At 48.8% G+C, this 16,785-nt stretch overlaps 1 protein-coding gene across 2 annotated transcripts; it reads right to left on the reverse strand.

The window, feature by feature from the left end:
* Positions 1-481: 481 nt before the first annotated feature.
* Positions 482-14,119, reverse strand: PRELID1 (PRELI domain containing 1). Of its 2 annotated transcripts, none has more exons than XM_032950242.2 (6): positions 13,899-14,119; positions 13,097-13,269; positions 11,104-11,332; positions 9,021-9,134; positions 7,234-7,312; positions 482-1,064 (listed from the first exon to the last, which is right to left on the reverse strand). In XM_032950242.2, exons 2-6 carry the CDS (start codon positions 13,186-13,188, stop codon positions 955-957), a joined length of 624 nt encoding a protein of 207 aa, XP_032806133.1. In that variant the 5' UTR covers positions 13,189-13,269; positions 13,899-14,119; the 3' UTR covers positions 482-954. The 2 variants fall into 2 exon arrangements, with proteins under 2 accessions (XP_032806133.1, XP_032806132.1); XM_032950241.2 differs by having other exon boundaries at positions 482-1,091.
* Positions 14,120-16,785: the final 2,666 nt, after the last annotated feature.

Consider the following 16,785-nt stretch of genomic DNA (forward strand, 5'->3'; position numbering starts at 1 on the left):
CAACCAGAACTGCTGATAAGACACTGCATGTCAAACAGGTCCACAGTTGGCTTGTGCTGGACCTCTGCTGATGAAATGCACTCCGAGAACGATGTGCGGTGGATTGTTTAAATACGCTGGATATATTAAGTACACACTCTGTACTGATCTCGTTTTATTTACATTCTCCACAATGACGCTGATTATTATTGTCTTGATATTAGAAGCCGAATAGTAACAAATATTTTTTGTAAATTACTGTTGTTGTGAGAGTGTGTACAGCACGCGAGGCCGTTTTGTGGCCTGTTTAAGTTGTTCATACCACTGCACATTTATACGAAAGATCAAGGACATACCTGTGAACTTTTATCAAAGTACTGCAAGTGTTATAGCGCTTACATTTGAGTTAAAATAAAAGCCGTGGGACGCACTAAAGCCATCATTACACCACAATAAACACCGAGGAGCCTTCAGAACCAATCACCATCAAGACGCAACACAATTCACAAAGTATGCGTTTATTTTATACAGCAATTAAATCAAATTGCATGGAAATGTACAAAATGTAATATACTTACTCTTTACGGTACCATTACACTGTAATTTCCCTGGAATTCATGTAACTTTATTTAGAATATATACATCACTGGAATTGAACAGATTCGGTCATTTAAATACCACTAAAACAAAAAGGAAATGCGCTCGAGGGCAAAACGCTGAGTAACAAAGACGACTGCCGAGGAATAAAATCGGTCTACACAGACGATGTGGCTACAACGTAGACAAACCAACACAGAGTCAAGGTCGCTGCCCACGACTCCACCGTTGAACAGCAGAAGCAGCGGTGGCAGCAGCAGCAGCAGCAGCTCTATGCGCGCCACGTCGAGTGGGAGCTTGGAGATCGAAGACAATCGTTGTGCCCTGAAGTGCGTTGGGGTTGAGCGAGACGGGGCCGGAGGGACGGCGGTCGGCCACTCACAGGAACTGCTTCGCTTTCTGCGGGGCAGCGGCCTTGCAGGCCAGGTCCTTGGCCCGCTCCGTGGCCTCCATGGCCGTGGCCTTAAGCGAGCGAGCCGGCGGATCACCTGCCGGAGGAAGCCGGGAGCTCAACGCTGGAATTTTCGTCCGTCCAGGGAAGCGTGAGTGGGGCAGGACGGGAGTGGGACGAAGGCAGAGAGCGACAGACGCGAAGAGGGAATAAGAGAATTGCAAAAGCATAAAGAAACAAGATGTTTATAATAAATGAAAAGACAACATTTATACAGATTCTGCCCGAGTTCAATGAGGCCAGTCATGACAATTAAACGCCACCATACAGTGAGGGAAAAAAGTATTTGATCCCCTGCTGATTTTGTACGTTTGCCCACTGACAAAGAAATGATCAGCCTATAATTTTAATGGTAGGTTTATTTGAACAGTGAGAGACAGAATAACAAGAAAATCCAGAAAAATGCATGTCAAAAATGTTATAAATTGATTTGCATTTTAATGAGGGAAATAAGTATTTGACCCCCTCTAAATCAGAAAGATTTCTGGAAGGGGCAGAGCCAGGGGGGGTGACAGGGGTGACATTCTGCGTATAATTGTACGACACTTGGTCTGGCGGACTCCGTGCAACTGCATTGTCAGAGTGTGCCGCCAACCGATGGCGTCTAGTTCAACAGCCTGACTCTCTAATCATTCTTGAAAATAAAATTTGTTGAATGTCACCCCGGCCTGAAATCCGGGCTCCGCCCCTGATTTCTGGCTCCCAGATGTCTTTTATACAGGTAACGAGCTGAGATTACGAGCACACTCTTAAAGGGAGTGCTCCTAATCTCAGCTTGTTACCTGTATAAAAGACACCTGTCCACAGAAGCAATCAATCAATCAGATTCCAAACTCTCCACCATGGCCAAGACCAAAGAGCTCTCCAAGGATGTCAGGGACAAGATTGTAGACCTACACAAGGCTGGAATGGGCTACAAGACCATTGCCAAGCAGCTTGGTGAGAAGGTGACAACAGTTGGTGCGATTATTCGCAAATGAAAGAACCACAAAAGAACTGTCAATCTCCCTCGGCCTGGGGCTCCATGCAAGATCTCACCTCGTGGAGTTGCAATGATCACGAGAACGGTGAGGAATCAGCCCAGAACTATACGGGAGGATCTTGTCAATGATCTCAAGGCAGCTGGGACCAAAGTCACCAAGAAAACAATTGGTAACACACTACGCCGTGAAGGTCTGAAATCCTGCAGCGCCCGCAAGGTCCCCCTGCTCAAGAAAGCACATATACATGCCCGTCTGAAGTTTGCCAATGAACATCTGAATAATTCAGAGGACAACTGGGTGAAAGTGTTGTGGTCAGATGAGACCAAAATGGAGCTCTTTGGTATCAACTCAACTCGCTGTGTTTGGAGGAGGAATGCTGCCTATGACCCCAAGAACACCATCCCCACCGTCAAACATGGAGGTGGAAACATGCTTTGGGGGTATTTTTCTGCTAAGGGGACAGGACAACTTCACCGCATCAAAGGGACGATGGACGGGGCCATGTACTGTCAAATCTTGGGTGAGAACCTCCTTCCCTCAGCCAGGGCATTGAAAATGGGTCGTGGATGGGTATTCCAGCATGACAATGACCCAAAACATATGGCCAAGGCAACAAAGGAGTGGCTCAAGAAGAAGCACATTAAGGTAATTGAGTGGCCTAGCCAGTCTCCAGACCTTAATCCCACAGAAAATCTGTGGAGGGAGCTGAAGGTTCGAGTTGCCAAACGTCAGCTTCAAAACCTTAATGACTTGCAGAAGATCTGTAAAGAGGAGTGGGACAAAATCCCTCCTGAGATGTGTGCAAACCTGGTGGCCAACTACAATAAACGTCTGACCTCTGTGATTGCCAACAAGGGTTTTGCCACCAAGTACTAAGTCATGTGGTGCAGAGGGGTCAAATACTAATTTACCTCGTAAAAATGCCAATCAATTTATAACATTTTTGACATGCGTTTTTCTGGATTTTCTTGTTGTTATTCTGTCTCTCACTGTTCAAATAAACCTACCATTAAAATTATAGAATGATCAATTCTTTGTCAGTGGGCAAACGTACAAAATCAGCAGGGGATCAAATACTTTTTCCCTCACTGTATGGGGATCTAAAACTCCCTGCAATTGGCCTACCAATGACATCTATTCCAGTGTTTATCAGTTGCCTTGTGATTATAACTTGGTATAATCACTTAACTCTAACTACTGTACCATGGTATCCAGTGTTATCTGACCACAGTATCTATACACACTGCAAAAGTCCATTTTGAAATTAAGAAGATTTAACGGGCCCTCGCACCATGCTGAGCGCAAGCCCTACTCTGCGGCCAATACAAGCCACCTGCCCTAAAGCCTTCGGCCAATTCAAACGCCGTTGCCTTAGCCTTTGCAGCACCGTGTGGAGGTGGGCAAGGGACGACGGTGGTGGCGATCGCGTGCACGGCGCCATTACGATGCCACCGTGGCGCACCGCTTCCTCGCCAGCACCACCTCCCCCTTCCGTACGGCTGTTTCGCCGTGCTCAGTTTAGCGTGACTGCGTGCTATTTTTAAATGTCGCCCAGCGCTTCTGTCCCTTTGTAAAACATATCTGGACATCAACAATGGTAAAAGCCAGCGGTCTTTAAGAATGTGCCGACTGCAGACGAAGCAAGGACAGACAAGGTTGAGAGAGTAGTTGAGGAAGGCCGCAGGGTGCGAGACTTCCGGTGACATCACAGGACTCGCGTTGGCTCCCGATGAGCCCCATCGGTCACAAGTAACACATTTGGCACGACTCTTGTTCGGGTTATATATTGCCAACGAGTGGACGGACAGTGTATTTCAACGAAAATTTTAGTTAAAAGAAAAAAATGGGTGTTAAAATATGAATAGATTAAAATGAATTACACAGCATGTCAAAATGGAATCCTGAAATGATGAATTGTGAAATACGTAAGCCCCAGTCTCACTCCCCAAAACATTCAAATAATGCAGTCATAATAATTCTAATATGCTAGTTAGGCAGAAGTAGGCCCAAGAAAATAATAACTTGCAGTTGCAATGTATAAAGTTAAATATCAAGAAAAGTATTGTGTGATACTATTTGTACATCATGCCATGCATTTTGATTGAACATTTTCGTGCATCAACTTGTTTTTCTAATTAACTGTATAAATAATAAAAACCTTCGATATTACATTAAATACTCAATCTAATAAATAATTACATAATTTCGTACAGAATCACATCTCTTGCTATGTATAAACTGACAATTGTATAGCAATAGAGGTTTCAGGTACCCATTGTGTGCATTGAGTTTATCTTACAAACAACATTAACACTGAATCTCAGGGGTGGCTGTGTTTTCCTCAAGTTCACTCAGCCAAAACAAACATTCTGCGAGTGGCGTCTGCAGAGGAAAGAAGCCATGCGCCCACAGATCATAGCGATATTGCACAAGGTTTGGTGGCATGCTGCTGCTGCTGCAACATGATGCAGGACTCTGCGTAAGATAAGCACAGCTCTTAAACTGAACGCAACGAGCGTGCCGCAGCAAAAGCTCTCAACTCCAGACCCGTGTCAGCTGGAATGATGGGAGTCGGAGAGGCTGGCGGACAAAGTACCATCGGATCCTGCGCGGACCACTGGCGGCGTACGAACCAAGACGCGCACGACGGCTCGCCGTGCTCTGCTGCACGGTAGCTCCACCAAGCAGTACAGCTCGATGCTCGTCGTGCACAGGAAACTCGAGGTGCGCTCATCAATGCTAGACAATCTATTTGGCGATCCTGCGTTGCCAGTAGTGCAACAACCACAAATAACGGTGCTATGAAGAAGGGCCATTGCCCGAAACGTCGCCTATTACACATTTTTCCTTGTAAAGCCGCAATGTTATTAACGGACGTGTTGAGTTCGTTACCGACACTTGGGAGCGTTAAACGCCATCCTCGACAAATGTAATACATGGAACGTGGGTCTGTGCACTAGCAATTCTATTGCTCAATCCTTATCTGGTGTAAGGAATTCAGTGAGCCGTTTTACCCACGACAGCCGCTGGGCTCTCTGGCGTGTACACGCAGTGCACTCTGGCGTGTACACGCAGTGCACTCTGCGGCTCGTCCACTGGTGGACACAGCGCAGACTTCAAGTCTGTCAGACAGAACCCTCAACCAACCACACCCAGTGGACATCACCCTCCCAGCTCTGCTTCACAATCACGGTTAGTGGCTCAGAGTAAACTACGAGTCTGTGAGCATTTCTGCACACTGAAAAAACTGTAATAATCTTTGTTTTTTTCGGTAAAGTCACGTAGGTAAATGTTTGTACAATTATTAAGAGATAACTAAAGTAATTACGTGTTATTTAATGACTTGCAGTACACGCCAGATATTCCTCATCATCTGAAACGCAGTCCCCAGTCTGGCTTCCAGAGGTTTCACTCCCTCCTTCTGTAACGGACTCCAAAGAAACCTAAACACGTGACTTTAGTGCCACCACTTACACGACACGGGAATTACACCAAAAGTACTTTAGGGCATGCATTGAAACCTCTTACGTCAAGAATTGTACTAAAGCTACAAACGGACTTGCGAATGGTCTGTGACCCCACTCGCTCTGGACAGTCAATTCCAGTTCATGCCTCCCGTGGGTTAATAAATTAGACAATCAAATCATACTTAAGCTCATTTGTTTTCCAATAGACGTTTTCCTTAAGCTATGTGGATAATAACGTGATGAGTTGGCTAGGTCTTACTCATCATGCCCTGCCGGCGTGTTGCATTATACCCTTGAATTTGTATTTTAGCACCACGGACATCCCGATTACACTGCAAATGTCGTGTCAGAGCGTTTAAAGAACATGCTGGAATTGCTGGTCATCAGAGCATCGCATAAATTAATGGCCCTTTGAATATGACACCACAGATATCACTCTGGAGTCATTTCCAACTGGTTTCTTACCCAACACTAATTCTCTGCTCCTCCACGCTCAGCAAGGAGGAATATGAACCGCACGTCACTCCTCCACACACAATGCAGTCGTTAGCGCTGGGCGTCTAAGTCACTGGCGACCCGGCCCAGTCTATCAACTTGCTACACTTGAGAAGCCACTTTAATTGAGAAAGCATGCCCAGGTTTGAGCCCAGGCTGTCAGCTGTGGCATCTGGGAGCTCTGACGTGGACGTGAGCTCATGAGGCCAGCAGGCCGTGAGTAATTTGCGACCCAGCTCCATCTCATTCTCACGCTGGTGCAGCTCCGCATCGTTTGTGTATTTATGTTTCATACAGGCATATAAAAGATGAGTAACTAACATTTTAAATCTCATTCTTTAAACGTTCTCATTGCACATTTAAAAGACATCATTTGTATTTATGATTACACTCTTTTACCCAGGACGGACCGAGTCTGCCAAGTTTCCGCAGTAGGGGTGCGATGCTGCTGCTGTGCGTAATCCCGGTAGAGAATTGTCAGGTAATTCTTATTCAGCCTTGGGATTATGACCAATACTAGTTACGGTGTTCTTTATAGCTTGAGAGGAAACCGGAGAATCCGGAGGAAACCCATGAAGAACTGGAAGAGAACACACTAACTCCACACAGAAAGGCGCCCGAATCAGGAATCTAACCTAGGTCTTTCTGGCTGCGAGGCCACGCGAGTGTTACCACAGCGCCACCCCACCGCCCAAACGTATATCTTACAGTAAAGGAAGACAGTCCTAAGTACACACACGTGCTTCCGTCGAGATGCACGGTGAGGCGGCAAGTCTCCGCTGTTAACAAGCGAGAGAGGCGTCTGTGAAGTGAGCCCCTAGAGCGCCCTCTAGTGACGTCACGTGGGAACCACTGCTCGGCAGCACTTCTCACGGCCACTTTCACATGGGAGGGAGGGTGGGTACAGAGTGGATAATAAGATGAATTTTCCGGGAGACGACATCAGTCTGTGCAACAGAGCTCCTACCTCCGTGGTAGCCCTTACGCTCTAAAGATGATAGCACAGACACCAAATATACTAATAATTATTATTCATCACAGCTCAGCGCATGGATAGGAATTTAAAACCCCGCGAAGGAGGCCACGGGGCCCTCAAGCCAGAAGCGGGCGGTTGAGACGTTGGAAGGTAGCGTTATTTTTTATTTTAAAGACGAAATGAAACGTGGAGACCTTAGTTTTGACAGCAGAAAGGTACAACGCTGCGCCCACTGACTTGGGTTGCCTTCCTGTGACGTGATGATTCATGAGGCGTGTGACATACCTTGCATGCTGGTCAGGATGTATTCAAAACCCTTCATTGCCTTGGAAACGTTGCTTTTGAACCTTGCGACGCCAAATTCCTGCCAGGCGACAAAGAAAAATACATTGATTATGAAAATTAAAGAACACTAACCAATAAAACATGCTTAGACCATGTAAAACGACTATGCCCTGAGCAATAACACAAATGATAAACCCACGCTCTCTGCCAGAGTCGTGGCGGTCTTACACCCATACCTGCTGGCCACTTAGCAGCATGGCGGATTGGAGGAAAAAATATATATATATTTCAGGAGATCCATCAACCCTGCACGTTTCTAAGAGCGGGATTATGGGGCATGCGCCACCATTCCTGGACAGAAACACCACTTCAGCTAAAAGGGCCCATTACTGGCCTCAAATCTTTTATGATAAATTAGCTTGCAGGTGGTATTTGACGTGCCCTCATCTAACCTGCTTCCGTTCACTACCACTACACCGCTACACTATCACTATCAGTACCCCTACCACTACCCCAATCAGTACCCCTATCACTAGCCCTACCACTACCCCTATCACTATCATGAGCCCAAGCCCTATCCCTAAAACTACCACTACACCGCTACCACTACGCCTATCAGTACCCCTATCAGTACCCTATCACTATCACTAGCCCTACCACCACCCCTATGACTACCACTAGCCCTATCACTAGCCCTACCACTACACTGCTACCACTACCCCTATCACTACCCCAATCAGTACCCCTACCACTATCACTACCCCTATCACTATCACTCCCCCTATCACTACCCCTACCACTATCACTACCACTAGCCCTAGCCCTATCACTAGCCCTACCACTACACCGCTACCACTACCCCTATCAGTACCCCTATCACTACCACTATCACTAGCCCTACCACTACCCCTATCACTACACCGCTACCACTACCCCTATAACTACCACTATCACTAGCCCTACCCCTACCACTACCCCTATCACTACCACTATCAGTACCCCTACCACTACACCGCTACCACTACCCCTATTACTACCCCAATCAGTACCCCTACCACTATCACTACCACTATCACTAGCCCTACCACTACCCCTACCACTACCCCTATCACTACCACTAGCCCTATCACTAGCCCTACCTCTATACCGCTACCCCTATCAGTGCCCCTACCACTATCACTAGCCCTATCACTAGCCCTATCACTAGCCCTATCACTAGCCCTATCACTAGCCCTATCACTAGCCATATCACTAGCCATATCACGAGCCCAATCACGAACCCTATCACGAGCCATATCCCTATAACTACCCCTACCACTGCCCCAAACCCATCCTTCACCACTCCCGCCTGTCACCATAACTACACCACCACTTTTAATATCAACCCCACTCTTTATTTTAAGCATTATCATCTTACATACAATTTTATAAGTGTTGTAAATTGTCTTGGATTAAGGCATTATATAAATCTATATAAGATCTATTTACACATGTGCAATAACCCCCCTAAATGTATTAAAAACTATTAGTCCATGCAAACCTTTGTTTTACTAAAATGTATTTCACATTGTTTTGACGCTCTTTTAGAAGTCTCCGGTTGATTTTGCTACGATTTCTGTTTGCGTCTATGCTGCACGCGTCTTCATGTTCTTGCGCTTGTCATCGTGGTGGTGACCTAGATCCCTCTTGAAAATGAGACCTCTCCTGGTCTCTCGAGTTCTCAAGAAACCGCGGCGAGACAAAATAACCTGGAAACTATCAAGTGGCGGCTGTGGATGAGGCCTGACCTGTATGGGGCGGGAGAATCCGTAGACGCTGGAGCAGATCCAGGCCTGCCGCTTGATCTGTGTCCAGCCCCGCTGCTCGGGGTCGATGGTGTACTCACAGCGCTCCTTCACCACCTGCAGCACAAAGACAAAGACCACCCATATAGCATTTTACACACTGTTGGGGTAAGTGCTGTTCACCGAGCACCGATTAAGGCTGGCACAGCAAATCAGGAATGGGTGGCCAACACCACGCCCATCCGCCTTTGTCTTTCCAATGCTGATGTTTACACACTGCACCGGGTAACCATTTAAGGTTTAGTCAACCCAGCGGAGGCCCAGGACCGGTTCAGATAATTGGCGCTTGTGTTGGACTTAAGGTTGCCAGGTTCGTAGTGCGGCACGCTAACCGCTACACTACCACTCCCCACACACGTACAGTTGCCAATTGCACTTTACACTGTAGTGACACAAAGACGTTGAATGAAATTTTGACAAAACTTTCGTGACTGCAGGAATGAATATTCTTTGGTTCTTTCGTGAAAGTCACGTAGATAGAAAAAATAATAATACATGTAAATAAAATAGAAACTATAACGTTTCGATCGCAACACAAGTGATCGTCCTCAGGAGGAAAAAGGGGGGAAGGTCGCTGAAGGCAACCGCTTTTAAAGATTAAAAAAATGGGCGTAGTACAAGCGCCCTGGTCTCAGAACGCAGTGGGCGGGGCATAGGTGCCCTGGTGTCAGAACGCAGTGGGCGGGGCATAGGCGCCCTGGTGTCAGAACGCAGTGGGCGGGGCATAGGTGCCCTGGTGTCAGAACGAAGTGGGCGGGGCATAGGCGCCCTGGTGTCAGAACGCAGTGGGCGGGGCATAGGTGCCCTGGTGTCAGAACGCAGTGGGCGGGGCATAGGTGCCCTGGTGTCAGAACGCAGTGGGCGGGGCATAGGCGCCCTGGTGTCAGAACGCAGTGGGCGTGGCACAAGCGCCCTGGTGTCAGAACGCAGTGGGCGGGGCATAGGCGCCCTGGGCTCAGAGAGTACCAAGGTGAAGCATGGAAGGTGACAAGACAATATCCAACAAGTTACGACTTGAAGTGGTTGATGACGTCTTTCCAATGGCTGCCGAGTTTGTACCCATCCTCTCGGTGGAAATTGTGTCTGTGTCTGTATATATTGATGGCTTTATGAACTAATCTTTGTTGACAGCCAGTGGGCTTGCAAAGTACTATCGTCTTAGAGAAATAAATTGTGAGCCAGCCGCATTAAAGTAATGATCAGCCACGGCAGAAGTATTTTGGTCAAACCGTGTTTCAGATCTGCCTTATGCTCACCAACACGGTCCAAGACATGTCGCTTAGTTTCCCCAATGTAACTGCTGCCGCAGATACAACTTAGTTTGTAGACTCCGGGATATTGCATGTCAGAGATCTTGTCCTTCACAGATGGGATTAGATCATTTATTTAATGTACTGTGTTAAATCAGACCTGGATCATGTGTTTGTTCATGATTTTAGAAATATTTTTGGTGACACCTGCTATGTATTGCAAGGTGATGGTTTCGATTGGATTCTCAGATGGCTCCTTCCTCACTGTTAGGGTGAAGGCTTTGCGGATTGTGTAGTCAGAATATCCATTCGCCTTGAGAGCTTGGTGCACGTGTTTGAGTTCACTGGTTAGGTGTTCATGGTCGGAGATACATTGAGCTCCGTCGGAGATACATTAAGCTCCATCCACCACCATCCATCCTAGAAGAATTCCCTCATCAAAACTCTACTCCATAGAGCTCAATGCATCTCCGACCATGAACAGTTACATTTAGGAAACTAAACGACATGTCTCGGACCGTGTGTAGGTACTCTCCCCGTTCTGCATGGGATTCCTCCGGCTTCTCCGCAATGCGGACCGTATTGGGCAAACATCTTAATGTTGAAAAATGACCTGCAAATTACTGCGAAAACTTGGCAGGTCCATCGTGAGAAAGTCTTGAGATGCAGTAAGGCTTTCGTGGATGAACCAGCCGAGTAAGAATAATAAAATAATAATTCTAGGTACATGGTGGGATGCAAACGCATCACAAGGTGCGGGGGGGGGGGGAACACACCATCAGGCGTGTGTGGTTGACGTTCCTGGTGAAGGTGATGAGCCTCTGGTTGGCCGCATCCATCACCGAGTCCTCTAGAATGTAGACGTGGCGTGGGGCCACATGGGACGGCAGCAGCCGCTCGGCCCACTTGGGCAGGCGGTTCGTCTTGGATAGGAGCCGCCGCGTCAACAGCTTCTTGTCCTCCGTAACCTCCCGCCAGAGGACATCCTCCGTCAGCACGTGCTTGCTGCGAAACGCCAGGGACGTTTGGTCAACGTTGACGAGATGTGTGAATCACCAGCTGTCGTTTACCACTCGTCGTGGGCATCGCATACGGACTCCACAATGAGCACCACTATCAAGAGCTTTGATATCCATCCCCATGCTTTATGGGGTAAAATACAAGAGAGGAACTCTGCTCTATGCAAATTAAAACGAATACATTTTGAGCAATAACTATTAAAAAGAGAATGTTTGATCACTACTATCCATTTTTTTAAAAACAATATTGCACACTTACAATGTTTATATGTTACAAAAGTCTCAAAAAGGTATCACAGGTAAGTGTGAACACATGGGGATCTTAAGTTTGTTGTCCTTCCCCCGCACCTCCGATTAGCACGGTTGGCTACGTACGGTGCGAAAGAAGTTCTACGTTATACATACACTCCACACACTGACATTGCGAAGCGCACGCTCTGGCTAAAGGCCAGGCTTATGGGCCATGTGACCAATTAAACCCTCAAACTCATGCAGATGACGAGCAGAATGCAAAACTGCCAACACCCAGTGTTGGCAACTCCTTAATGTGGGAAGTGATACAGTATCCTTAACAAACCTCAGAAAGTTTAACACGTAAGACTTTTGCAAACAATATCATCCATAATACAGGTTTTTTTTTTTTGGGGGGGGGTTATAGCGCGTAAATATAAATGTGTCCTTAAACCCACCACCACCCGACAGTGTTTTTTGTTTGCATTTTCACTGCAGGTATTGTGGTTAATGCAGACATGAATCCTTGTAAGAAGGTTTCAGTTTTGCTGCCAGAAAAAAGGGGAAAACCCCTATTATTATGTTTTGGTAGTGGCAAAGGAGGTCTAATGATGAACCAAAAATACCTGTATTATGGATATTGGTCGAGAAAGCTTACGTGTTCAACAAACCTAAAAGTTTATATTTATATGCCTTAAAAAGGACACAAAAAATGTCACCAGACAGTTTAAAGTGTATAACACAAAGACAACCGATACAATATCCTTAATCCAGAACCTAACCCATCAAGTTACACCTGCACCATGTCCTCGGGAAATCCAAAAACTCAGACATTTAGCGACAATCGTTTGGCCTACGCAGCACCAGTGTGAAATCTGCAGTTAAAGTTCATATCGGCACCATTCATGAGAACGCGATCTGAGCTGTTGTTACACGATATGCACGATGCAGCCTCACAGCCGCACGCACTCCAGCATGACGAGCTATTACATCAGATCGCCTTCAACAGCAGCCAAGGGCATTTGACTGAAGGTGCTCTTGGCAGACAACAAGCCGCCGAGGGTTGCGAGTTCAAATCCGGCCAGGGGCGGGCTCAGCCCATCATTATCCCTCCAGGGAGGTGGAGCTGGTACCGCCGTCTGCGGATGCGGGCGACGGCGGTCCTGCTCCGCACGAACTGGTCTCCGGCATAGCAAGGTGGAAGGCAACCTGCTGCGTTACTGCCACGAGCAGGGGCGATGCTCGCTGGATGCGGGGTCCTAGGCCAGGCAGCTCGGCTGTCAGCAGATGGCAATCCCAAGATTATCAATTACAATCCTGGCTTGAGATTGGGCGGTGGTGGTCGATTCAGCCGATCATCTTTCCCTTTGTGTTCGATAAAATGAGTACCGCTGCATGGGGAAGTCAACGGTGGACGATTTACTGGCAACCTCGTCCCCGTCATGAGAAGGCGGAATTCCCGCCACTTGCTCTTTTGAGCAGGGAATCGCGTTCGCTTGTGACAGGACACACACAGCACCTGTAGGGGTTGGGGTAGCGCTGCCAAAACGCGGCGAACACGTGGTCCCAGGAGCTCTTGAGAATGCCCAAGCACGCGTAGTACTTCACCATGGCGGTCACTCCCTGGGGGTTCTTCTGGCGACGTCTGCCGAGGCCTTTGCGAGGGGCGAATCAGGCCGCTCCGCACGGCATCTGCACGCGACAGGACGAGGGTGGTGACGCCGCGCGTTAGCCGTGGTCACGCCGACCTTGGGACCCCCGCGACCCTTGGGGCTCGCTCGCGCGGTCCCTCACCGCGCGGCTCCACGATCCGTGGCCCTGCCCGCGGGTAACATTCACAGCAGCCTCGCACTTAGTCACGATCCCTCCACTCCCTCCTCGCCCTTAGTCACGATCCCTCCACTCCCTCCTCGCCCTTAGTCACGATCCCTCCACTCCCTCCTCGCCCTTAGTCACGATCCCTCCACTCCCTCCTCGCACTTGTCACGAGGAGGCCGCGAGTTCGACAGCCGCGCGCAACAGGAGCCGTGCAGGGGTCTGGCAGCCCCCCACCGCCCCCCAGCCCCCCACCGCCCCCAGCCACGCCGCCTGCTCGTGGCGGTGTCACCGCGCGAGTGGCCCCGAGTCGAGCGGACGGTGGCACGCGGGCGACCTGGGGCCTAGCGGCCAGGCCGGGGGCCTCGAGCGGCGTGGGCCACCACTGCTCGCGTGCCCGCGACATCTCGCGAACTTTCTCACTCAACTCTCGCGCAACTCCCACGCGAGTCTCTCTCTCTCTGTGCTCCGCTCTCTGGGCTCGCGCGCCCTGCGCTCGTCGTTACCCCGAGGAGGTCGCGAGTCGCCCCGAGTCGCCCCCAGTCGCCCCCGATCCGCCGCGAGGGTCGAGGAGGAGGCGGCGGCGGCGTTGGATGGGAACTCGGCAGGCGAGGGAAGGCGGCACGATCCACGATTCCCGCGCACGACTCCACTGTCGCATGCGATTCCTCTTGCCGCGATCCCTCCCCCCTCACGCACGAGATAGCCAGACACGATCCACGATTACCGCTCAATTCGATTCGCCTTAAGACTCTCGATTCCCTACTCGATGATTCTGCCACGCGTGACGCGGCCCGGGTTAAATCGCTTTGACGTTACCGGCGGGCGTACGGGAATTACCGGTACGAACCGGTTACAGGTTAATTCCGGTTACCGGTACAAACTGTACAAACCGGTTACGTGTTTGCCGCATCTGTGGAAACGTCCTGCAACAAACTGCACAGTTTTAGATTTGTAACTGACGAACCTTAAAACTACCAGTTCCTCGCTTTCTGTAACCGGTTAAACTGTGACCTTTTAACCGGTTACCGTTTAACAATCCGAACCCTACACCGGAGACCAAAGCGAGCCTGGTGAAGGTGGCGCCCAAATTTAACATTCGCTTATAACAAAAATATTCATAAAAACTGTATATAAATATATGCGAGATTAATAACCAATTCAAACGTTATAATGTGTTTTATTGCTCATTTAAGTTATTTAAGATTTCGGTAAATATCAATTTAAGCGATACCTACGCTATGAAAAAGGGCCATTGCCCGGAACGTCGCCTGGAGTATAGTTTCCCTTTCGAGGCCGCACGCTGCTGCTGTCCACTGCCCTGCGAGAGAGTGTTCTCTGCCTTGCGAGAAAGTGTTCTCTGCCCTGCGAGAGAGTGTTCTCTGCCCTGCGAGAGAGTGTTCTCTGCCCTGCGAGAGAGTGTTATCTGCCCTGCGAGAGAGTGTTCTCTGCCTTGCGAGAGAGTGTTCTCTGCCTTGCGAGAAAGTGTTCTCTGCCCTGCGAGAGAGTGTTCTCTGCCTTGCGAGAGAGTGTTCTCTGCCCTGCGAGAGAGTGTTCTCTGCCCTGCGAGAGAGTGTTCTCTGCCTTGCGAGAGAGTGTTCTCTGCCCTGCGAGAGAGTGTTCTCTGCCTTGCGAGAGAGTGTTCTCTGCCCTGCGAGAGAGTGTTCACTGCCCTGCTAGAGAGTGTTCTCTGCTCTGCGAGAGAGTGTTCACTGCTCTGCGAGAGAGTGTTCTCTGCCCTGCGAGAGAGTGTTCTTTGCCCTGCGAGAGAGTGTTCTCTGCCTTGCGAGAGAGTGTTCTTTGCCCTGCGAGAGAGTGTTCTCTGCCTTGCGAGAGAGTGTTCTCTGCCCTGCGAGAGAGTGTTCTCTGCCCTGCGAGAGAGTGTTCTCTGCCTTGCGAGAGAGTGTTCACTGCCCTGCTAGAGAGTGTTCTCTGCTCTGCGAGAGAGTGTTCTCTGCCCTGCGAGAGAGTGTTCTCTGCACTGCGAGAGAGTGTTCTCTGCCCTGCTAGAGAGTGTTCTCTGCCCTGCGAGAGAGTGTTCTCTGCCCTTCGAGAGAGTGTTCACTGCCCTGCGAGAGAGTGTTCTCTGTCCTGCGAGAGAGTGTTCTCTGCTCTGCGAGAGAGTGTTCTCTGCCCTGCGAGAGAGTGTTCTCTGCTCTGCGAGAGAGTGTTCTCTGCCCTGCTAGAGAGTGTTCTCTGCTCTGCGAGAGAGTGTTCACTGCTCTGCGAGAGAGTGTTCTGTTGGTTGCCGACCCCTGGTCTAGGTACATTATCGACTCCCGTCAATCGTTGGTTACTCGGGCCCCAGGTAGTCGTTGATGCTGCCTGATCATATATACCACGCTCACCTGATCATATCTACCACACTCACGTGATCATATCTACCACACTCACGTGATCATATCTACCACACTCACGTGATCATATCTACCACGCTCACCTGACCATATCTACCACAGTCACGTGATCATATCTACCACACTCACGTGATCATATCTACCACGCTCACCTGACCATAACTACCACGCTCACGTGATCATATCTACCACGCTCACGTGATCATATCTACCACACTCACGTGATCATATCTACCACACTCACCTGACCATATCTACCACACTCACGTGATCATATCTACCACGCTCACGTGATCATATCTACCACACTCACCTGACCATATCTATCACACTCACGTGATCATATCTACCACGCTCACGTGATCATATCTACCACGCTCACCTGACCATATCTACCACACTCACCTGATCATATCTACCACATTCACGTGATCATATCTACCACGCTCACGTGATCATATCTACCACACTCACGTGATCATATCTACCACACTCACGTGATCATATCTACCACACTCACCTGCCGTGTTCGCATCCTGGATTACCACACTATCCTAGCACCCGCCTCAGACGTTTGTGCTCACAACTCATTTAAACTAATCGGTTCGGCCCAACCACGGATGCATACGACTGTCACTAGAACCCGTTATGCTAAATGTGGATTCTCACGGAATGCAGTGCTCCACCACTCGTGATACAACGCATGGTGATGACAGCCCCACCCACCTTTTCACTCACAAAAAACCCATCATAATACATGTGGCTTTTCACTTAATTCAGCATATTCCGACTTGAGCATTAGAAATGTCAATTTGATTGTCACGTGATAAACCCTCCTTTTCGAGGCATATAAAATGTGTGTCCCTGCTGTCAATGGATATGGCTATCATTAACTTCAGGAATTCTGAAAGATCATCTTCTTAGATCATCCTCTGACAAAGTGGTGCACTGCTCGCTGTAGTTTTAAGTGTTTATTTATTAGTCTCAGCGCCATCGTTGAGGAACCACAGACAAGCTGGAGGGCAGTGCCCAGGCA

This window comes from Petromyzon marinus, chromosome 9 (assembly GCF_048934315.1).
Source record: "Petromyzon marinus isolate PM22_M1 ecotype Great Lakes invasive population chromosome 9, UKy_Petmar_22M1.pri1.0, whole genome shotgun sequence".
In the NCBI taxonomy this organism is placed as follows: Eukaryota; Metazoa; Chordata; class Hyperoartia; order Petromyzontiformes; family Petromyzontidae; genus Petromyzon; species Petromyzon marinus.

Coding starts and splice junctions, on each gene's coding strand:
- PRELID1 (XM_032950241.2), bottom strand. CDS start 13,188: ATGGTGAAGTACTACGCGTGCTTGGGCATTCTCAAGAGCTCCTGGGAC. Junction 9,135..11,103: donor TCAACCACACACGCCTGATG/GTGTGTTCCCCC, acceptor TTTGTGCTGCAG/GTGGTGAAGGAGCGCTGTGA. Junction 1,092..7,233: donor CATCCTGACCAGCATGCAAG/GTATGTCACACG, acceptor CGAAAATTCCAG/CGTTGAGCTCCCGGCTTCCT.